This window comes from Nerophis ophidion, linkage group LG17 (genome assembly GCF_033978795.1).
Source record: "Nerophis ophidion isolate RoL-2023_Sa linkage group LG17, RoL_Noph_v1.0, whole genome shotgun sequence".
NCBI classification, from domain to species: Eukaryota; Metazoa; Chordata; class Actinopteri; order Syngnathiformes; family Syngnathidae; genus Nerophis; species Nerophis ophidion.
Window position 1 is genome coordinate 9371472 of NC_084627.1, and position 25191 is coordinate 9396662.

General features: G+C 42.4%; 2 protein-coding genes across 3 annotated transcripts in view; both read left to right on the forward strand.

The window, feature by feature from the left end:
• xrcc4 (X-ray repair complementing defective repair in Chinese hamster cells 4) overlaps positions 1–19520 on the forward strand; it is a 34197-nt gene extending 14677 nt beyond the window's left edge. Inside the window, exons 4-8 of the mRNA XM_061876100.1 lie at positions 2715–2881; positions 3146–3277; positions 8451–8587; positions 14082–14235; positions 19161–19520. Of these exons, the coding sequence (XP_061732084.1) occupies positions 2715–2881; positions 3146–3277; positions 8451–8587; positions 14082–14235; positions 19161–19260 (690 nt within the window). The 3' untranslated portion in view covers positions 19261–19520. The remainder of the gene's footprint in view (positions 1–2714; positions 2882–3145; positions 3278–8450; positions 8588–14081; positions 14236–19160) is intronic.
• The window catches only part of LOC133535983 (versican core protein-like), a 36168-nt gene continuing 30295 nt past the window's right edge, over positions 19319–25191 (forward strand). For both annotated transcript variants that reach the window (XR_009802364.1, XM_061876099.1), the window contains exons 1-6: positions 19319–19452; positions 19601–19742; positions 22252–22329; positions 22439–22822; positions 24498–24672; positions 24749–24876. Coding sequence is in view for 1 of the 2 variants with exons in the window: in XM_061876099.1 (XP_061732083.1) it covers positions 19432–19452; positions 19601–19742; positions 22252–22329; positions 22439–22822; positions 24498–24672; positions 24749–24876 (928 nt within the window). In the remaining variant the exon portion in view is untranslated. The remainder of the gene's footprint in view (positions 19453–19600; positions 19743–22251; positions 22330–22438; positions 22823–24497; positions 24673–24748; positions 24877–25191) is intronic.

A 25191-nucleotide genomic window follows, 5' to 3' on the forward strand; every position in this document is an offset into this window, starting at 1 on the left:
TATGGCTGCCCTAAGAGGGCCGTTTGTAACCGTATATCATTTATGAATAGAAATGTATAAGAAATCACCTCATGATATTGTACAATTAGTTGCTGTGCATTTCCATCCATCCATTTTCTACCGCTTATTCCCTTTCGGGGTTGCGGGGGGCGCTGGCGCCTATCTCAGCTACAGTCTGATTATCATATTTGTATTACATACACTGTCAAAAAAACGACTGGCAGCTAAGACGCCACGACATTTACGATGGTTTTTACTAGAGTTGTCCGATAATATCAGACTGCCGATATTATCGGCCGATAAATGCTTTAAAATGTAATATCAGAAATTATCGGTATCGGTTTCAAAAAGTAAAATGTATGACTTTTTAAAACGCCGCTTTACAGAGTGTTACACGTATGTAGGGAGAAGTACAGAGTACTTGCTAACCCTCCCCCTTTTCCCGGGAGACTCCCGGATGTCAGTGCCCCTCCCGAAAATCCCCCGGGGCAACCATTTTCCCAAATTTCTCCCGATTTCCACTCAGACAACAATATAGGGGGCGTGCCTTCCGGCCCAATCACATAATATCTACGGCTTTTCACACACACAAGGGAATGAAAGTCATATTTGGGCAACAGCCATACAGGTCACACTGAGGGTGGCCGTACAAACAACTTTAACACTGTTACAAATATGCGCCACACTGTGAACCCACACCAAACAAGAATGACAAAACACATTTCGGGAGAACATCCGCACCGTAACACAACAGAACAAATACCCAGAAGCCCTTGCAGCACTAACTCAACCCACCTCAACCCCGCCCACCCGAACTTCCTCATGCTCTCTCAGAGTTGGGAAATTGTGTTGGATGTAAATATAAACAGAATACAATGATTTGCAAATCATTTTCAACCCATATTCAGTTGAATATGCTACAAAGACAACATATTTGATGTTCGAACTGATAAAAAAAAATTTGGGGGCAAATAATCATTAACTTTAGAATTTGATGCCAGCAACACGTGACAAAGAAGTTGGGAAAGGTGAAAATAAATACTGATAAAGTTGAGGAATGCTCATCAAACACTTATTTGGAACATCCCACAGGTGTGCAGGCTAATTGGGAACAGGTGGGTGCCATGATTGGGTATAAAAACAGCTTCCCAAAAAATGCTCAGTCTTTCACAAGAAAGGATGGGGCGAGGTACACCCCTTTGTCCACAACTGCGTGAGCAAATAGTCAAACAGTTTAAGAACAACGTTTCTCAAAGTGCCATTGCAAGAAATTTAGGGATTTCAACATCTACGCTCCATAATATCATCAAAAAGTTCAGAGAATCTGGAGAAATCACTCCACGTAAGCGGCATGGCCGGAAACCAACATTGAATGACCGTGACCTTCGATCCATCAGACGGCAGGCACTGTATCAAAAAACAACATCAATCTCTAAAGGATATCACCACATGGGCTCAGGAACACTTCAGAAAACCACTGTCACTAAATACAGTTGGTCGCTACATCTGTAAGTGCAAGTTAAAGCTCTACTATGTAATGCGAAAGTCATTTATCAACAACATCCAGAAACGCTGCCAGCTTCTCTGGGCCCGAGATCATCTAGGATGGACTGATGCAAAGTGGAAAAGTGCTCTGTGGTCTGACGAGTCCACATTTCAAATTGTTTTTGGAAATAATCGACATCGCGTCATCCGGACCAAAGAGGAAGCAAACCATCTAGACTGTTATCGACGCAAAGTTCAAAAGCCAGCATCTGTGACGGAATGGGGGTGTATTAGTGCCCAAGGCATGGGTAACTTACACATCTCTGAAGGCACCATTTATGCTGAAAGGTACATGCAGGTTTTGGAACAACATCTTAAGCGCCGTTTTTTTTCATGGACGCCCCTGCTTATTTCAGCAAGACAATGCCAAGTCACATTCAGCAAGTGTTACAACAGCGTGGCTTTGTAAAAAAAGAGTGCGGGTACTTTCCTGGCCCGCCTGCAGTCCAGACCTGTCTCCCATGGAAAATGTGTGGTACATTATGAAGCGTAAAATACGACAGCGGAGACCCCGGACTGTTGAACGACTGAAGCTCTACAGAAAACAAGAATGGGAAAGAATTCCACTTTCAAAGCTTCAATAATTAGTTTCCTCAGTTCCCAAACGTGATGTAACACAGTGGTGAACATGCCCTTTCCCAACTACTTTGGCACGTGCTGCAGCCATGAAATTCTAAGTTAATTATTATTTACAAAAAATAAAATAAAGTTTATAAGTTTGAACATCAAATATCTTGTCTTTGTAGTGCATTCAACTGAATATGGGTTGAAAAGGATTATGCAAATAATTGTATTCCCTTTATATTTACATCTAACACAATTTCTCAACTCATATGGAAATGGGGTTTGTATTTCTGTGTCTCACCATTAAAAAATAACAGGGCTTTTGCGGGCCGCTGTACATGACGTGGCAGGCCAAATGTGGTCCCTGGGCTTTGAGTTTGACACCTGTGGCCTAAAGTCTCTTGCTCAACAAAAACAACAAGAAGTTCCTAGAGTTATCCCATGAAAAACCACCACCCTGACAACTGCACTGGTCTCACTTTGACAGCCTTCACAGGCGTAACCGTGCATGTTTAGTTCAGCTTGCATTACTCTCTCATCTCCCGCGATTTTTTTTTAACGTCACATGAACATGTCTCACTGGTCTTCTGGTTCCCGTGGTCCAGTTCCGGTTGGGCTCGGTCGCGCTGAGCCCGGTCCCAGACCCCGCGGAAGCTGTGCAAGGAATGCTGACCCACATTCTGGAGAGAGGATCCGCTCTGAAGCACCAAAACCAGGACCTGGACGAGCAGAACCGACGACTGACAAAAGAACATCAACGCATCGCCGCAGAGTAAAGACATCTTTTCTTTGACTTTCTTTTCACTGCATGACGCCAGTTGGACTGTGAAGACATGATCAAATCTGTAACATCAGAGTAAAAACCGCAAGTTTTGCTTCCTCTTTACCTCGTTAGAACATGTAGTAGAACGCTGGCGTAACCAGGATGTCATCGTTTGTCATTGACCTTCAGTGAAAGGAGTCAAAGTTCAAGTTAGGGCAAGAACACTAAAGCAAAAAATGTTTTTCATGTTTAATTATGTCGTTTGTGTTTCAGACTAAAGCACTATGCAGACCAGAAAGACAACTTGGAGGCGGAGCTTTACTCTCGATTTGTCCTGGTCCTGAACGAGAAGAAAGCCAAGATCCGCAGTCTACGCCAAACGATCCAAGAGCTGCAGGAAGAGAGGTACAGTGCATTTTTACACATTTTGTTGTGTTACAGCACTTCTTCCTAAATGGAATCCATTCATTTTTTCCCTCAAAATTCTACACACAATACCACAAATGTTTGCAAATGTATTCACATTTAAAACTAAGAAATCAAGGTGAGGGAAATAATCGATATTTAGATGCATCGCACGTCAGAAATGGGCGATTGTAAAATCGATTAGTAAACGTCAGTAATTAATTATTCATTGTTCGTCAATTAAGTGTTCTTATATTTGGCTGACCGCAACGAGCTACTTCATCGAGAGACCCGACCAGCTCCTTTTATTTTAGGGCATTTGTGTTCCAGTTTTGCACGCATTTCCATTAATTTAACAAATGTAATGGGACTGGACTCTCACTATCATGTTAGATCCACTATGGACTGGACTCTCACAATATTATGTTAGATCCACCATGGACTGGACTTCCACTATTATGTTAGATCCACTATGGACTGGACTCTCACTAATATGCTAGATCCACCATGGACTGGACTCCCACTATTATGTTAGATCCACTATGGACTGGACTCTCACTAATATGTTAGATCCACCATGGACTGGACTCCCACTATTATGTTAGATCCACTATGGACTGGACTCTCACTATTATTTTAGATCCAAAATGGACTGGACTCTCACTATTATGTTAGATCCACTATGGACTGCACTCTCACTATTATGTTAGATCCACTATGGACTAGACTCCCACTATTATGTTGGATCCACTATGGACTGGACTCTCACTATTATGTTGGATCCACTATAGACTGCACTCTCACTATTATGTTAGATCCACTATGGACTAGACTCCCACTATTATGTTGGATCCACTATGGACTGGACTCTCACTATTATGTTAGATCCACTATGGACTGGACTCCCACTATTATGTTAGATCCACTATGGACTGGACTCTCACTATTATGTTAGATCCACTATGGACTGGACTCTCACACTATTATGTTAGATCCACTATGGACTGGACTCTCACTATTATGTTAGATCCGCTATGGACTGGACTCTCACTATTATGTTAGATCCACCATGGACTGGACTCCCACTATTATGTTAGATCCACCATGGACTGGACTCCCACTATTATGTTAGATCCACTATGGACTGGACTCCCACTATTATGTTAGATCCACTATGGACTGGACTCTCACACTATTCTGTTAGATCCACTATGGACTGGACTCTCACTATTATGTTAGATCCACTATGGACTGGACTCTCACTAATTATTTTAGATCCACTATGGACTGGACTCTCACTATTATGTTTGATCCACCATGGACTGGACTCTAACTATTATGCAAATCCACTATGGACTGGACTCACACTTTTATGTTAGATCCACCATGGACTGGACTCCCACTATTATGTTAGATCCACCATGGACTGGACTCCCACTATTATGTTAGATCCACTATGGACTGGACTCCCACTATTATGTTAGATCCACTATGGACTGGACTCCCACTATTATGTTAGATCCACTATGGACTGGACTCTCACACTATTCTGTTAGATCCACTATGGACTGGACTCTCACTATTATGTTAGATCCACTATGGACTGGACTCTCACTAATTATTTTAGATCCACTACGGACTGGACTCGCACTATTATGTTAGATCCACTATGGACTGGACTCGCACTATTATGTTAGATCCACTATGGACTGGACTCTCACTACCATGTTAGATCCACTATGGACTCGACTCTCACAATATTATGCTAGATCCACTCGACGCCCATTGCACCGGTCACCCTAGGGGGGTTGGAGGGGACTGGGTACCCACATCTGCAGTCCTCTCCTTTCTCATTGTCCCATTGGGTTGAGTTTTTCCTTGCCCTGATGTGGGATCTGAACCTAGGATGTCGTTGTGGCTTGTGCAGCCCTTTGAGACACTTGTGATTTAGGGCTATATAAATAAACATTGATTTATTGAATCCATTCAACTGTTTCTTATTACAAATGCACTGTTTTTAAAAGTTTCAAGTGATGAATGCTTATTTAGAGAAACAGAAAAAACTGCATCAATATACAGTACAGGCCAAAAGTTTGGACAGACCTACTCATTCCAATGCATTGTCGTTATTTTTCATGACTATTTCATGTCACTATGACACCTGTGAAGTGAAAACCATTCAGGTGACAACCTCTTGAAGCTCATGAAGAGAATGCCAAGAGTGTGCAAAACAGTGATCAGAGCAAAGCGTGGCTATTTTGAAGAAACTAGATTGTAAAACATGTTTTCAGTTATTTCTAGAGATGTCCGGCACTCCGATATTATCGTCCGGTAAATGCTTTATAATGTAATGTCGGAAATTATCGGTATCCGTTTCAAAAAGTAAAATTTATGACTTTTTAAAACGCCGCTGTGTACACCACCGTAGGGAGAAGTACTGAGCGACAATAAACCTTAAAGGCACTGCCTTTGCGTGCCGTCCTAATCACATAATATCTATGGCTTTTCACACTCACAAGTGAATGCAAGGCATACTTGGTCAACAGCCATACAGGTCACACTGAAGGTGGCCGTATAAACAACTTTAACACTGTTACAAACATGCGCCACACTGTGAACCTACACCAAACAAGAACGAAAAACAAATTTCGGGAGAACAACCGCACTGTAACACAACATAAAATCAACAGAGCAAATGCCCAGAACCCACTGCAGCACTAGCTCTTCCGGGACGCTACAATATACACCCCAACCCCGCCCACCCCAACCTCCTCATGCTCTCTCAGTTAGAGCATGTCCCAAATTCCAAGCTGCTGTTTTGAGGCATGTTAAAAAAAATAATGCACTTTGTAACTTCAATAATAAACATGGCAGTGCCATGTTGGCATTTTTTTCCATAACTTGAGTTGATTTATTTTGGAAAACATTGTTACATTGTTTATTGCATCCAGCGGGGATCACAACCAAATTAGGCATAGTAACGTGTTGATTCCACGACTGTATATATCAATATCAGTTGATAAGGACAATATCGGATATCTCTAGTTATATCACCTTTTTGTGTTAAGTACATAACTCCACATGTTTTTATTCCTAGTTTTGATGTGACAATCTACAACAGGGGTCGGGAACCTTTTTGCCTGAGTGAGCCATGAAAGCCAAATATTTTAAAATGTATTTCCGTGAGAGCCATATCATATTTTTTAACACTGAATACAACTAAATGTGTGCATTTTTAAGTAAGACCAACATGTTTAGAGTATAATAAATCTCCTATTCTTTTTAATAACATTGTTATTCTGAAGTTAACCAATAATAAATCAAATACTTCTTACCATTAATGCGACTTCTTGAACAAGTCTGGTAGAAAACGGATGGATGGATAAAATTCATGAGAATGTTTTATATTTTGAACAGTAATTTTAGCACTGTGATTACGAGCGGAATTATTCATAATTATCGTGTTAAGCCAGGGGTGTCCAAACTTTTTCCACTGAGCGCCGCACACTGAAAAATCAGAGCAAGTGGAGGCCATTTTCATAATTTTTATTTTAAAAACCAATACAATATATGTATACAAAATATACATTTAGGCCTCCACTCAGTTATTTTCCCGGGGACCCCAAAGGGTTTTGGTAAAAAAAATGTGTCATTATTCAGTATTATAATTTTTATTATTATTCAAGTTTTAAATCTCTAGATTACCATTAGAAAAAAGAAATGGAAAAACACAAAATATGCAATAGTTCACCCAATAACTTTTTTACGTGGAATATTTGAGATTATATAATGATTGGAGCCTTAATTTTGGATTTTGTTTCATTATTATTTTTTGAGCAATGACACTTGAAAACAAATCATACTAAAATAATTGGGGATCCAAAAGTGTCCTACTTATTAAAGTGTTAAAAAATAAATTATACATTTTATTTACCGTTTACTTTTAGCACAATAATCTTGAGATCAACTTCAGATATATCCGTCAATTTTAAGTTTTATTGTTGTTTATGTTTTGTTTGTTTGTGTTAGGGCTTCACGGTGGCAGAGGGGTTAGTGCGTCTGCCTCACAATACGAAGGTCCTGCAGTCCTGGGTTCAAATCCAGGCTCGGGATCTTTCTGTGTGGAGTTTGCATGTTCTCCCCGTGAATGCGTGGGTTCCCTCCGGGTACTCCGGCTTCCTCCCACTTCCAAAGACATGCACCTGGGGATAGGTTGATTGGCAACACTAAATTGGCCCTAGTGTGTGAATGTGAGTGTGAATGTTGTCTGTCTATCTGTGTTGGCCCTGCGATTAGGTGGCGACTTGTCCAGGGTGTACCCTGCCTTCCGCCCGATTGTAGCTGAAATAGGCGCCAGCGCCCCCCGTGACCCCGAAAGGGAATAAGCGGTAGAAAATGGATGGATGGATGGATGGATGTTTGTGTTAGGCCTTTCTTAAAAAAAAGAAAAAGAGCTCAGTTTTTTATATGGCAAAACACAACATATGCAACATTTTCCCCAAAAAGATATCTCAAAGTGGAATATTTAATGTGATGTAATCGAAGCCATGAATAGGTCAATAATTCAAAATGAGATTGATTTTGATTCATTATTATTTTTTAAAGAAAGAAACAGCCTGCATGACAGCTTTGTGTTATAAGAGTAAACATTGCAACAATTTCTTGTTACATTTCACCTGTTTGCTCTTTTATACCAATTTTTATTTTTTACATTTTTTTTAAAAATTGTATTCTTTATATTTGCCGTGGGGCCGTTAAAAAATGACCCGCGGGCCACACTTTGGAGAGCCCTGTGTTAAGCAATGTCAGCTAACATTTATCTGAGAGCCAGATGCAGTCATCAAAAGAGCCACATCTGGCTCTAGAGCCATAGGTTCCCTACCCCTGATATACAATGTAAATAGTCATGAAAATAAAGAAAAGCCATTGAATGAGAAGGTGTGTCCAAACTTTTAGCCTGTAAGATGCGTCAATAAATTTCCATTTTGAATCAAAGCGCAGCTCCTGAATTGTAATTGTTTTCAAATTGTGCGGAGCCCAAAGATTCCCTCCTGGACTAAGAAATCACTTGTGCATGGAATAAGGCTGTAACATAAGAAAATGTAGAAAAAGTGAAGCGCCGGCTGACATAAACTGAACGTTGCATGCTGTGCACGTGCACGCCGTGTTGCAGGAGTTCTGACGCGCACAAAAAGAAGGACCCGGTCAAACAGGACCAAGCGGCAGCTGAGGAGGATGACGAATACGGTGGCAGCACCGAAGATGAAGGAGAGGATGATCCCCCTACGCCGGCCGCCGTCACTCCTTCTGGTAACATGTGGAACTTGTCGTAATATGTTATTCTCGTCTCACAAAAAAAAATACTACTGTACTGTTCTGGGCCGAGTGTGCCCAGCAGTCCTCCACTCTTTGGACACAATCAGACATGTTGGGCCAGGGCAGGGCAAGGTTCCAAGCACACCCACGTTCAGGCATGCAAATGAGCAAAGTCAATTCTTTTATAATGTAAACGAAATACAAACATTTCAATAATCCAGATGTCACAACCATAGCAGGCTCGTATATCCACGACTACATTTGTACGTGTAGTTAAGATGTGTCATTCAATTCACGCGATCCCTCTCTTCTCAAGTAATTAATGACAGTGGCCTCCCTCAGGAGTACAAAAACCCAAAAGCAGTGAAGTTGTCACCTTGTGTAAATGGTAAATAAAAACAAAATACAATGATTCGCTAATCCTTTTTAACTTGTATCATACTTGCCAACCTTGAGATCTATGATTTCGGGAGGTGGGGGGTGGGGGTGGGGGTCGGGGGTGGGCCGTGGTTGGGGGCGTGGTTAAGAGTCAAGTATTTCATATATATATATATATATATATATATATATATATATATATATATATATATATATATATATTAAATACTTTACTTTCAGTGAATTCTAGCTATATATATATACATTATTTACACATATACACACACATAACACTCATCTACTCATTGTTGAGTTAAGGGTTGAATTGTACATCCTCGTTCTATTCTCTGTCACTATTTTTCTAACCATATGCATGTACAGTAGATGGCAGTATTGTCCTGTTTAAGAGTGTCACAACATTGCTGTTTACGGAAGACGAACTGCTTTATGGGGCGGTATAGCTCGGTTGGTAGAGCGGCCGTGCCAGCAACTTGAGGGTTGCAGGTTCGAACCCCGCTTCCGCCATCCTTGTCACTGCCGTTGTGTCCTTGGGCAAGACACTTTAACCACCTGCTCCCAGTGCCACCCACACTGGTTTAAATGGAACTTAGATATTGGGTTTCACAATGTAAAGCGCTTTGAGTCACTAGAGAAAATGTGCTATATAAATATAATTCACTCACTACGGTAGACGAAAACGTGACTGCTGTTGTTGTGTGTTGTTACCGTGCTAGGAGGACATTAATGAAACTGCCTAACAATAAACCCACATAAGAAACCAAGAACTCGCCCTCGATCATTCTATAGTTATAACGTCATCGGGCAGACACGCTGTTTATATTGTGGGAAAGCGGACCTGAAAACGGGCTGTCCTCACTCAGGTCCGCCTGAATTTCGGGAGAAATTTTGTCCGAGGAGGTTTTCGGGAGAGGCGCTGAATTTCGGGAGTCTCACGGAAAATCCTGGAGGGTTGGCAAGTATGACTTATATTCAATTGAATAGACTGCAAATACAACATACTTCACGTTCAAACTGGTAAACTTTGTTATTTTTTGCAAATATTAGCTCATTTGGAATTTGATGCCTGCAACATATTTAAAAAAATTGGCACAAGTGGCAAAAAAGACAGATAAAGTTGAGGAATGACCATCAAAGACTTATTTGGAACATCCCACAGGTGAACAGGCTTAATCGGGAACAGGTGGGTGTCATGATTGGGTATAAAAGCAGCTCCCATGAAATGCCAAGTCATTCACAGACAAGGATGGGGTGAGGGTCACCACTTTGTCAACAAATCCGTGAGCAAATTGTCCAACCGTTTAAGAACAACATTTCTCAACATGTTATTGCAAGGAATTTAGGGATTTCACCATCTATGGTGTGTAATATCATCAAAAGGTTCAGAGAATCTGGAGAAATCACTGCACGTAAGCGATGATATTACAGACCCTCGATCCCTTAGGCGGTACTGCATCAAAAAGTGACATCAGTGTGTAAATGATATCACCACATGGACTCAGGAAAACTTCAGAAAACCACTGTCAGTAACTACACTTGGTCGCTACATCTGTAAGTGCATGTTAAAACTCTACTATGCAAACCCAAAGCCATTTATCAACAACACCCAAAAACGCCGCCGGCTTCGCTGGGCCCGAGTTAATCTAAGATGGTCTCATGCAAAGGGAAAAGTTTTCTGTGGTCTGACAAGTTCACATTTAAAATAGTTTTTGGAAACTGTGGATGTCGTGTCCTCCGGAACAAAGAGGAAAAGTACCATCCGGTCTGTTATAGGCGCAAAGTTCAAAAGGCAGCGTGCGTATTAGTGCCCAAGGCATGGGTAACTTACACATTTGTGAAGGCACCATTAATGCTGAAAGGTACATACAGGTTTTGGAACAACATATGTTGCCATCCAAGCAATGTTATCATGGACGCCCCTGGTTATTTCAGCAAGACATCGCCAAGCGACGTGTTACAACAGCGCGGCTTCATAGTAAAAGAGTGCGGGTACTAGACTGGCCTTACTGTAGTCCAGACCTGTCTCCCGTTGAAAATGTGCGGTGCATTATGAAGCCTAAAATACCACAAAGGAGACCCCGGACTGTTGAACAACTTAAGCTGTACTTCCAGCTAGAATGGGAAAGCTTTAAAAATTGGTCTTCTCAGTTGCCAAACGTTTACTTTGTTTAAAGGAAAGGCCATGTAACACGTTGGTAAAAATGCCCTTGCGACACACTTGACTCCTGTCAAAGTCCGTGGTTTGGGGTACACTTAAGAAGCTTAGCGTTAGCTCACCAGCGCCTGAGAACTAATGGATTTCTGTTGTGTTTTATTGAAGATAACAAGAGGGAAAATGTCTGCTTCTGCTTGATGTCGAGTGTGTTGTTTTTGTGTGTAGTTGGTGTCGTATGACACAACTTGGCAAAAATAAAAGTAGTTGTGGGCCTCATTGACGTCAAAATCAATCAACATGATGACACTTCCCACCTCCAGGCGGCCCCGTATGTTATTCATTTGCCTCTGCACAAGTCTCACTACTTACATAACTTTACACAACCTAAACAGCCTACCTGTCATGGAAGCACTTTGTACCCACACCCACCTCCCCACTTTTTTTCCCTCCACGTTTCCACTTTCTCACAGGCGGTAATTCCCCCTCAGCCAGGTTGGCTCAAAGTGGGGTTTTTTTGGGCCTGAGGAGGCAAGACGTGGTGTTGTTCTTGTTGCCGTGGCGACTGCTCCTTAGGGCCGCGGACAGATAGCGTCGCAGGGCAGAAAAGGCTTTTGTTATTTTTGCTGAAGAAACACGTCAAGCTACTAAAGTAAACTAAACTAAATGTGATCAATGAGCTGATGGTAAAGATATACCACGACAGGGCATGTGATGAGCCTCCTGTGCAAGCTCCAGCCTTACAGATAATAATTTTTCATCCAAAAGGTCAAAAAAGCATTAGCGAGTGCGTGTTTAAAAACCTGGACCATCGCTATCATCACTTGGCTAATGCACTCCTCTTATGGAGACCTTCACCGGCATTCTCACTTGTCTCGTCTTACAAACCCCGTTTCCATATGAGTTGGGAAATTGTGTTAGATGTAAATATAAACGGAATACAATGATTTGCAAATCCTTTTCAACCCATATTCAGTTGAATACGCTAAAAAGACAAGATATTTGATGTTCAAACTCATAAACTTGTTTTTTTTTAGCAAATAATAATTAACTTAGAATTTCATGGCTGCAACACGTGCCAAAGTAGTTGGGAAAGGGCATGTTCACCACTGTGTTACATCTTTTCTTTTAACAACACTCAATAAACGTTTGGGAACTGAGGAAACTAATTGTTGAAGCTTTGAAAGTGGAATTCTTTCCCATTCTTGTTTTATGTAGAGCTTCGGTCGTTCAACAGTCCGGGGTCTCCGCTGTCGTATTTTACGCTTCATAATGCGCCACACATTTTCCATGGGGGACAGGTCTGGACTGCAGGCGGTCGATAACAGTCTGGATGGTTTGCTTCCCTTTTGGTCCGGATGACACGATGTCGAATATTTCCAAAAACAATTTGAAATTGGACTCGTCAGACCACAGAACACTTTGGGCGGTTTAGCTCGGTTGGTAGAGTGGCCGTGCCAGCAACTTGAGGGTTGCAGGTTCGATTCCCGCTTCTGCCAACCTAGTCACTGCCGTTGTGTCCTTGGGCAAGACACTTTACCCACCTGCTTCCAGTGCCACCCACACTGGTTGGAATGTTACTTAGATATTGGGTTTCACTATGCAAAGCACTTTGAGTCACTAGAGAAAAAGCGCTATATAAATATAATTCACTTCACTTCACTTTTCCACTAAGACTCAGTCCATCTTAAATGATCGCGGGCCCAGAGAAGCCGGCGGCGTTTCTGGATGTTGTTGATAAATAGCTTTCACTTTGCATAGTAGAGCTTTAACTTGCAGTTACAGATGCAGCGACAAACTGTATTTAGTGACAGTAGTTTTCTGAAGTGTTCCTGAGCCCATGTGGTGATATCCTTTAGAGATTGATGTCGGTTTTTGATACAGCGCCGTCTGAGGTATCAACGGTCTCGGTCATTCAATGTTTGTTTCCGGCCATGCCGCTTACATGGAGTGATTTCTCCAGATTCTCTGAACCTTTTGATGATATTATGGAGCGTAGATGTTGAAATCCCTAAATTTCTTGCAATTGCACTTTGAGAAACGTTGTTCTTAAACTGTTTGACTATTTGCTCACGCAGTTGTGGACAAAGGGGTGTACCTCGCCCCATCCTTTCGTGTGAAAGACTGAGCATTTTTTGGGAAGCCGTTTTTATAGCCAATCATGGCACCCACCTGTTCCCAATTAGCCTGCACACCTGTGGGATGTTCCAAATAAGTGTTTGATGAGCATTCCTCAGCTTTATCAGTCTTTATTTTCACCTTTCCCAACTTCCTTGTCACGTGTTGCTGGGATCAAATTCTAAAGTTAATGATTGTTTGCACAAAAAAAAATGTTTATAAGTTTTAACATAAAAAATGTTGTCTTTGTAGCATATTCAACTGAATATGGGTTTGAAAGGATTTGCAAATCATTGTATTTTGTTTATATTTACATCCGATGACCATGGATGAAGTACTGACTGTCCAGAGTCGAGACCCAGGATGGACCGCTCGTCGGGACCCAGGATGGACCGCTCGCCTGTATCGGTTGGGGACATCTCTACGCTGCTGATCCGCTTGAGATGGTTTCCTGTGGACGGGACTCTCACTGCTGTCTTGGAGCCACTATGGATTGAACTTTCACAGTATCATGTTAGACCCGCTCGACATCCATTGCTTTCGGTCCCCTAGAGGGGGGGGGTTGCCCACATCTGAGGTCCTCTCCAAGGTTTCTCATAGTCAGCATTGTCACTGGCGTCCCACTGAATGTGAATTCTCCCTGCCCACTGGGTGTGAGTTTTCCTTGCCCTTTTGTGGGTTCTTCCGAGGATGTTGTAGTCGTAATGATTTGTGCAGTCCTTTGAGACATTTGTGATTTGGGGCTATATAAATAAACATTGATTGATTGATTGATCTAACACAATTTCCCAACTCATATGGAAACGGGGTTTGTATCTTTAGATGTGCGGTCCTCCTCTCCAAGCCCATTGGACGACAGCCTGATTGACATCATAGACGTGGCGCCCTGTCGCAAGCGGCGCTTCCGTCACCTGCAGACCTCTGACGCGGCAACCAAGCGACCTCAGACGCAGACGCAGAGCTCTCTGAAGACGAGGTACAACATTTACACAATGATGAAAATGATTCCCTTTTGCTCACCTGGTCGTGACTTAAAGTGACAGACAGGTTGACTTAAAAGTCACTTTTTTTAAGAACCTCAGATGGCGCCGAGTCAGCGTGTTCCACTGCATTAAAGTGGTCTCATCAAGTCTTTTATGGGGCACGTCAGGAACTTTGTTCTGCAACATTCAATTCTCTGAAACGGTTTTGCTTGTAAAAAAAAAGGGACGTTAATTCTTCAAGTGAAGTGTAAAAGTCAAATGCAGTACATTGTGTTGTAGCTGCTATAAGGTCTATTTTAGTGATGGTTTGTACATTTCGAACCAGTGTCGTCCCGATACCAGTATTTTGGTACCGGTATCAAAATGTATTTCGATACTTTTCGGTACTTTTGCAATATTGCATCCATCCATCCATCCATTTTCTACCGCTTATTCCCTTTCTGGGTCGCGGGGGGCGATGGCGCCTATCTCAGCTACAATCGGGCGGAAGGCGGGGTACACCCTGGACAAGTCGCCACCTCATCGCAGGGCCAACACAGATAGACAGACAACATTCACACTCACATTCACACACTAGGGACCATTTAGTGTTGCCAATCAACCTATCCCCAGGTGCATGTCTTTGGAGGTGGGAGGAAGCCGGAGTACCCGGAGGGAACCCACGCATTCACGGGGAGAACATGCAAACTCCACACAGAAAGATCCCGAGCCTGGATTTGAACACAGTTCTGCAGGACCTTCGTATTGTGAGGCAGACGCACTAACCCCTCTGCCACCGTGAAGCATGTTCTATCTACACTTTTGTTAAATTGTAATTAACTCGTATTCTTCTGTTGTTAGATACTTTACATTAGTTTTGGATGATACCACACATTTGGGTATCGATCCAATACCAAGTAGTTACAGGATAATACAATAGTCATAATTTAAGTCATCATGTGTCCAGGGACGTATTTCCTCCGTTTATAAACATAATATACATTTTTAAAAAACTAAAAAAGATTTTGTGATGCTAAAAAATATTGATGTAATCATAGTAATAAATACGCTATTGTACTTGGTATCATTACAGTTGATGTTAGGTGTGTATCCACCCGTGGCATTTGTTGAAGCATGTTTAGCTATTCCTCGTCCTGCAGTGATAATGATACTTGTAAGAAACATACTTTAATTGGCGCCATGGAGGCGAGGATTAGTGATTTAGAAGTAGCTACAACACTGCCGACTGTGGCTGGACGTTAACCGCTAGCTAGCTAGCCATGTCTTAAAGCAACTCTTCCTGAGGGTGTTTCAGTCTTATAACTTCACCTTTATCTTTAGTTTTTAAGCCAAAATGTGTCTATTCTCCCTTTTCTGTCTGCTTGTAAGTACTCTGTGATTGTGCGCTGCTGAACATGCTCCTCTGCTCGTAAAATCAGCAATGTCACAACGTGACAAAGACATGGGGTGGGGGTGGACAGCTACTTTTTAGAGGCGGTATAGTATTGAATATGATTTATCAGTATCTCGGTACTATACTAGTACCAGTATAACGTACATCCCTATTGCACACACACAGAAGTCCCTTTGGTGCCCTCACAAACAGTCAGAAATCACAAAAGTCCTTAACTTTAACAGCCGTATTGCTACAATTATAAACATTTGAAAAATTGAAATCAACCTACAGTACATGAACATCGGCGAAGGAGTAGCTCATTAGAGGAGAGAAATATAGCAGACTATATAAATAAAAACACACTAAACTGGATTATTCTCCCTCCTGTTGACTCCAATGGGAAAATCAAACATAATAAAAGTTGTCTGTCAGCCATCTTCTTTATTTTGGACAAACAGGAGGGGCTCCTGGACGTCTCGACCTTTGACCCCGGTGGTGGGTGGCAAAGTAAACCACATGGCCGCCAAGTTGAACGCGTTGCTACGCGAGCTGGGGGGTCGTGAAAGTTCGTCACCAAATTAGCAATGCAAATATTCGCAGCTCCCGTGTGACTTTCACGCGGTTGAAAACAAACCAAACATCTGAGAAGCACCTCCGCCTGATGCCAGCAAGATGTGGCAGTCCTTCATCGGGGGTTGTGGAACATGTGGACCTCCTGATGTTCCCGGGGTTCTGCGGATGCGTCTGTGTTGTGCACACAGGATGTTTCCCCCCAGTAAAAGCATGGAGGATGGCTTGCAGCGATCACAGATAATCACTACAAGACATGCAGGGAGCCTGTTTTGTCCACTCCTCTCTGACACCACTGCCTGTTCTAGAAGAACTACTGCTCCTGTGAAGGAGTTCACTGCTGAGAAACATGCACATTGTGTACAGAAGTATTGGGACACCCCTCATCAATCCATCAGTCAGGCAAGACAATTAAAATGAAGCATGAAGACATGCTTAGAGGAGTTTGGTGTGGAAGAACCAGAACAGACACAAGAGCTTTGAAAAAATAATAGTGGTCCCAGAGATACGCACCGTGGGTAGTAGTCCCAAGTAAAAAAAATATATATTTTTAAGTTTTTAAATTATTATTATTTTTGTCTGTCCTTTCTAGCTCATCCATCAATCCATTTTCTACCGCTTGTTACTCTCAGGGTCTCCTAGCCGCCCAGGCAAATCATTTTGTCTAAAGATTCCTTTTCCAATCGATAATGTGATATCATCACGCTTGCACCGCTGTGTCGGACGAGTGCGCGGCACGTGTGCGCCCTTGTCGAAATCATTGGGGAAACGTAAAAAAGACTCAGAGTGTAGAGATTTTAAACATCAGTGGACGTATGACTTTTTTTGTTTAATGTAAGGAGAAGGAAGTTTGTCTAATCAGCAATGAGACAGAGATTTATATACACATTTATATATATATATATATATGTATGTGTATATATATATGTGTGTGTGTGTCAATGAGACAGATTATATATATATATATATATATATATATATATATATATATATGTGTGTGTGTGTATATATGTGTGTGTGTGTGTGTGTATATATGTGTGTGTGTGTATGTATATATATATATGTATGTATATATGTATACATATATATATATATATATATATATATATTTGTGTGTGTGTCTATATATATATATATATATATATATATATATATATATATATACATGTGTGTGTATGTATGAATGTGTATGTATGTATATATGTGTGTATATATTTATATATCTGTGTATGTATATATGTATATATATATATATATGCATATATTCTTCTATGTCCCACTCTCCCCTGTGGAGGGGGTCCGGTCCGATCCGGTGGCCATGTACTGCTTGCCTGTGTATCGGCTGGGGACATCTCTGCGCTGCTGATCCGCCTCCGCTTGGGATGGTTTCCTGGTGGCTCCGCTGTGAACGGGACTCTCTCTGCTGAGTTGGACCCGCTTTGGACTGGACTCTTGCGACTGTGTTGGATTGGATCCATTGTGGATTGAACTTTCACAGTATCATGTTAGACCCGCTCGACATCCATTGCTTTCCTCCTCTCTAAGGTTCTCATAGTCATTATTGTCACCGACGTCCCACTAGGTCATTATTGTCACCGATGTCCCACTGGGTGTGAGTTTTCCTTGCCCTTATGTGGGCCTACCGAGGATGTCGTGGTGGTTTGTGCAGCCCTTTGAGACACTAGTGATTTAGGGCTATATAAGTAAACATTGATTGATTGATTGATATATATATATATATATATATATATATATACATATTTATATATATATATATATATATATATTTATATATATATATACATCCATCCATTTCCATCATATATATGTACATATATATGCATATATATGTATACGTATATATGCATATATATGTATACATATAGCCCTGCAATGAGGTGGGGACTTTTCCAGGGTGTACCCCGCCTTCTGCCCGATTGTAGCTGAGATAGGCACCAGCGACCCCAAAGGGAATAAGCGGTAGAAAATTGATGGATGTATATATATATATATATATATATATATATATATATATATATATATATATATAACCCAATGCGGCCCCCAGGTCAAAAAGTTTGGGGACCCCTGCTCTATAACATTTCCAGAGGACTGAAAGCTGGAATGTGTCCCCATGAAATTAATTCAGTCCACTTAGTTTGTATACTAATGTGCATTTGGTGAGATGGGGCGGAGTCAATCAGAAAGTAAAACCTCAGCAGTGTTTTCCTGGAGAGGAGAAATGTTTGTCAAATACAATCTTTTAAAACCATGCAGAAGGTTTTCTGCCACCAATTTCAGCGGGTTCAAACACAGAATTGGCCGACGCTGTGTGTGTGCGTTCATGTGTGGGGGCGGGGGGGGGGGGGGGTCCCACGTCCCACGTCCCACAGAGTACCCCCCGCCAAGTGAACATGTTTCCTGCTAATTCCACGTTGGTGCTGATCAACCAGCCCGAGGGTCTCTCTCCTACGTCACCACTTCATTGACGGGAAGAAGTCAGTTACTCAGCTCACCAAGCACATTTTTGCCGTCAAAGTTCAAAGGTCACGAATGACTCGGTCACTTTGCAGGTGCTTCAGGCAGTCATTGGTTGATCGTGTAACCATGGCAACACAAAACAAGAAAGCTTTCGGCATGGCCACAGTTTGACCCCGGAACGTAATTTTTCTCTTGCCATTATTTCCTATGAGAACAACGGTTTCCAAATACAGACAAATCAGACGTGGACCAGCGTCATGGCAACAGGTTGTGTGAGGTTCTAGTGTGTTCACAGTGTCTTTGTCACACACACACACACACACACACACACATAGGAATCACGTTATCCATGTGTTTCCAGTCTTCTCCTTGTGAACCACATGATCCACTTCCTGTCTCAACGGGAAAACCTACTCTGCTGTAAAGAAACCTTGTTAGCCCACTGACTTATTCTGTGTGTGTGTACGTGTGTGTGTGTGTGTGTGTGCGCAGTAAGAAGGACTCCCTTGCGGCAGCAAATCAGCAGCCAGGACCGGCCCAGCAACGCTCCGATGTGTCAGCAGCGGCAGAAGACCTCTTTGAGGACTTCTGACTCCCAGGACCAGTTCTATGTGGTGCTTCAGGGGACGGTAGAACTGTCAAAGTGTCCACAGAACATGCTGCCAAGGACTATGTGGACCCTTCAAAGGACATTAAGGGGCCCCTGTTAGCTTGTTACAAGCACACGAATGACTCGAGACCCCTCTGCCTCTCCTGGTGGACCATGGGGAAGTCAAGGTCACATGTAAGTACACATAAGTATGTAAGCTTGTGGACATTTACCTTGAAGTGAATAAAAGTGATGTTTCAGCAGTCTGTAGTCATAAAAAGGTGGTCTGGGTCTTTAACCTCCCCTTTTCCCCCACTATCAACACCCCCTACCCCAAACCCAGCCCCCATCGCTCCCCCTCCGCCACCCGCCTTCCCTCCTCCCCTCTCTCAGGGCGTATATGAGGGCCGACTGGTCTTTAGTGCATTTTAACATCTTCCTCTTCAGCAGACAGCATCTTCACACCGACTGGCAGCCAGCTGGAGGTGAGTGCGCTGATTTGGGTTTGGTTTCCTTCTTTAAGGCCCATCAAAATGGATGAAAGGAACATTGGCTGGTTTAATTTTCGTCTGGACTTATCGAAGTCCATCTTTGACGGAACATCTGCTAACCCCGCTCCGATGAGCCAGATTGAAAGAAAAAACATTGAATTTAGAATCATTTTTTGTGTCTTGTCAGCTCAGCGGTGCTTTTTTATCCAGCTGACTCCAACATGTGTGAAGGTTCTTTTGGGAGAGACCGAAAAGTCCAATATGGTTGAATTTCTGGTTCCTTTAGGTCAGGGGCGTCAAAGGTGCGGCCCGCCAACAGGTTTCCTCTGGCCCACCAGATGAGTTTGCCGAGTATAAAAATGAGCTGAAATTTTTAGAATGAAAAAAACTGCTGTTTCTATATCTGTCCACTGGATGTCGCCAGAGCAATTCTTTGTGTCCCTTACCGCTGTGTTTTTCAACCACTAGTGTGCCACAGTCTGGTGTGCCGTGGGAGATTATTTAATTTCACTTATTTGGGTTAAAACAATTTTTTTGCAAACCAGTAATGATAGTCTGCAAATGATGTGTTGTTGAGTGTCGGTGCTGTCTAGAGCTCGGCAGCGTAACCGTGTAATACTCTTCCATATCAGATAAAAAGGTATCTAATGCCTAAACCAAAACCAACCAAAAGGTGAATGCCCTTAAGAAAAGGCATTGAAGCTTAGGCAAGGCTATACAGAACAAAATTAAAGCTGAACTGGCTGCAAAGTAAACAAAAACTGAATGCTGGACGACAGCAAAAACTTACTGTGGAGCATAGACGGCGTCCACAAAGTACATCCTAACATGACGTGACAATCAACAATGTCCCCACAAAGAAGGATAAAAACAACTGTAATATTCTTGATTGCTAAAACAAAGTTTATGCGGGAAATATCGCTCTAAGAAAGACATATTGATGGTTATGCTTGAAAGTCATATCCAACAATTGCGAGGATGACTTTTTACTGTAAACTGAGTTTCGTTTTTTAATGATTTCTCCTGTTCTCGCTGTTGTTGTCTCAAGATGGCTACTACCAATGGATAAAAGTATCGGGACACTTAGGACTAACACTGGGCAAAAGTATTGGGACACTTATGGCTACCACTGGACAAAAGAATTGGGCCACTTTGGACTAACAGTAGACAGACAGGCGGTATAGCTCGGTTGGTAGAGCGGCCGTGCCAGCAACTTGAGGGTTGCAGGTTCGATCCCCGCTTCCGCCATCCTAGTCACTGCCGTTGTGTCCTTGGGCAAGACACTTTACCCACCTGCTCCCAGTGCTACCCACACTGGTTTAAAATGTAACTTAGATATTGGGTTTCACTATGTAAAGCGCTTTGAGTCACTAGAGAAAAGCGCTATATAAATATAATTCACTTCACAATTCACTTCACAATGACGATGTGAAATGGAATTAAATATTTTTTGTCCTCAAAATTCTACACACAATACCCTATAATAATAGTAGCTACTATCCATGCTTCTACCGCTTATCCGGGTTTGGGTCGCGGGGGCAGCAGCCAAAGGCGGGACCGACCAACGCTGTGCTTGCAGCTTTAATTTATTTTGAAGTTATAAACAAAGCTTTTGACACGGTGGGAAAAGAGGGATGCTTATGAATAATGATTTGTTAATCATTTATAAAATTTTGATAGTTAGACCAACATTTTTTGCAATTATTGATTGTGCCTTGGCTCAAAAAAGGTTGAAAAACACTGCCTTACCACACGCATGACTTCAGAGAGGGCGGAGCTATGTTAGGATAGAGGCAACACTTCTATTCTTCTATTGCTTATTAGTGATAGTATACCAATTGATCATCTGTGCATTTCGTGTCGTACTTATGACTGGGGACACGTTTTCTGTGCAAACATAAATATTCTGAAATAATATGTATTCTCTTCTTGCTTCACGTGTGATCAATTAATCCGAATTCACAAGTTTTGTTGTAGACGATGCGACGTATGTACAGAATAAACCACATGTTAGTACATCAATTGAGGAAAATTACATTAATTTCATCTTCTGATAGATTACCATGAATTGATTAACGTGGACTCCGACTTAAACAAGTTGAAAAACTTATTCGGGTTGTTACCATTTAGTGGTCAATTGTACGGGATATGTACTGTACTGTGCAATCTACTAATAAAAGTATCAATCAATCAATCAAATTACAAAATAACACCAATGGGAGCACTTTAAACCTCTGCAAGACTCAATTCCACCTATTTGACTAATGAATATTCTCACATAATTTATTCATAAAGTATAAATAACAACTAATGAAGATAGAATACAATTAGCTGCAACATTTAAGTGTAAAAAAACATGGCCTAATATTAAACAAAAAAACAATCTGAAGTTATCTTTATTTTTAAGTTATCATGTCATGATTTTACCAGTCTGGCTCTCTTTGGAACAGATGTTCCTCCATGTGGTCCCTGAGCTCTAACGAGTTTGACACCCCTGCTTTAGGTCGAGTGACGATGGTTCTGCACGTCTTGTCGGGCCTGCTGGTTCTACTGAACCTGTGTTCTGCTCGGCCGCCGCCAGGTGAGTCCCATCAGAACCTCAGGCTGCACTGAGGTGGCTGTGAGTATCTTTGGAGAAGAACCTTCTTTGGAGGGTTCTACAAACTTCTAGTTATGTTTGTTCATTGTAGTGACCAACATGGAGGAAGAGTGGCGCGTGTCCGGCTCGCTGGCCGCCCGGGCGACGCTGCCGTGCCGCTTCTCCACCGCGACGGCTCCCACTCCAAGCCTCGCCCTCTTACATACAACGACCACACTCACTGACGAGCCGCTGAGGGTCAAGTGGACTCGTGTGGAGGCGGGGGAGGAGAGAGTGGTGCTGGTGGCCCAGGGGGGTGTGGTCAAGGTCGGTCAGGACTATGCGGGGCGGGTGTCCCTGGGCCCCCGCACTTTGGAGCTGGGCCATGCCTCTCTGGATCTTGCCGGGCTGAGAGCGAGCGACGCGGGCGAGTACCGCTGCGAGGTCATGTACGGCATGGAGGACCGCCACAGCAGTACCAGCCTGCACGTCAGCGGTGAGTGGACCTCATGTGGTGCTGAAGGTTTTTTAATGACACAGGAAGTTGTTAACAGCAGAGTACTGCTGCTGAAGGAGGGGGACTTTTCCCAATTGGCCCTAGTGTGTGAATGTGAGTGTGAATGTTGTCAGTCTATCTGTGTTGGCCCTGTGATGAGGTGGCGACTTGTCCAGGGTGTACCTCGCCTTCCGCCCGATTGTAGCTGAGATAGGCGCCAGCGCCCCCCGCGACCCCGAAAGGGAATAAGCGGTAGAAAATTGATGGATGGATGGACGGTAGAGTCCGCTTCCATTGGAGCCACCTGATGGAGTCACCTGATGGAGCACTACGTAGTCTGTGTTACTGCCACCTACTGGACTGCAGTGTAACAGCACCGAGCGGTGCATACATTAGTCCAGGCCTGGGCTATTATTTTGACTCGGAGGGCCAAATTTAGAGAAGATAATGTGTCTGGGGGCCGGTATATCTATCTATCTATGTATACATATACAGTATATATATATATATATATATATATATATATATATATATATATATATATATATATATATATATATTCAAACTCTGTTTCCATATGAGTTGGGAAATTGTGTTAGATGTAAATTTAAATGGAATACAATGATTTGCAAATCATTTTCAACTCATATTCAGTTGAATATGCTACAAAGACAACATTGATGCTCAAACTGATAAACATTTTTTTTGTGTATGTATGTATATATATATATATATATATATATATCAATGTTTATTTATAAAGCCCTAAATCACAAGTGTCTCAAAGGGCTGCACAAGCCACAACGACATCCTCTGTTCAGATCCCACATCAGGGCAAGGAAAAACTTAACCCACTGCATTAATGAGAAACCTTGGAGAGGACCGTAGATGTGGGACCCCCCCACCCCCCAGGGCAACCGGTGCAATGGACGTCGAGTATATATATATATATATATATATATGTATATGTGTGTGTGTGTGTGTATATATATACACACACACTCACATAAATTTGTATATATGTGTATATATATGTATATATATATATATATACACACATATATATATATATATATATATATATATATATATATATATATATAAGTACTACTCAGTGGCCTCGGGGTTAGAGTATCTGCCCTGACGTGGGTAGGTTGTGAGTTCAAACCCTGGCCGAGTCATACCAAAGACTATAAAAATGGGAGCTTGATGCTGAGTCCCTGCTTTGCACTCAGCATCAAGGGTTGGAATTGGGGGTTAAATCACCTAAAATCATTTCTGGGCGTGGCACCGCTGCTGCTCACTGCTCCCCTCACCTCCCAGGGGGTGAACAAGGGAATGGGTCAAATGCAGAAGACATATTTCACCACACCAAATGTGTGTGTGTGACAAACATTGCTACTTTAACTTTTAACTTAATACATACATACACGTTGTTTGCTATCTGCACACAAACTATCCATCCATCCATTGTCTACCGCTTGTCCCGTTTGGGGCCAAACTAGTCAACACAAAATACTTCCTGGGAGGACTAGCAAGGTTATTGAATTATTCACATTCTGCAAAAAATGATCCTGTTCATTTAGCAAATAACTAATACAATAACAATTTTTATAAAAAAACAAGATTTTCTGAATTTTGCTGCTTATGCTAGCGTGTTCTTCTTTGGCATCAGGTGTGGTGTTCCACTACCGGGCCAACACCAGTCGATACAACTTGGACTTCCCCGCAGCGGCGGAGGCGTGTCGCTCGGTCGGTGCCGCCATGGCGACGCCCCAACAGTTGACGGCGGCCTTCCTGGACGGTTTTGACCACTGTGACGCCGGCTGGCTGGCGGACCAGACGGTCAGGTGGGTGCTGCTAGCTGCTGATAGCATGCTGACAACCTCACAAATGTTTTACAATGGACGTTTTTTTCCCCGGCAGATATCCAATCACACTTCCTCGTCCGGGGTGTGAAGGTGACCTGAAAAGTCGACCTGGAGTGAGAACATACGGCGTCAGATCGGCTTCAGAGAAATATGATGTCTTTTGCTATGTAGACAAACTAAACGGTATTACATCTTATTTATTTGTCGTTACTAGCATGTAGGGTTGTACGGTATACCAGTACTAGTATAGCATTGCGGTACTAATGAATCAAAAACAGTACTATACTCTGTTTGAATAGTACCAGTTCCCAATGTATTTATTTTTTTATTTATTTTTTATTTTTTACCGTGCATGACAGCGCGTTCCGCGACCCTAAAGGGAATAATCGGTAGAAGATGGATGGATGGATGACAGCGCGTCGTCACATCATGACATTGCTGGTTTTACGAGCGGGGGAGCATGTTCGGCAGCGCACACGCACAGACTACTTACAAGCA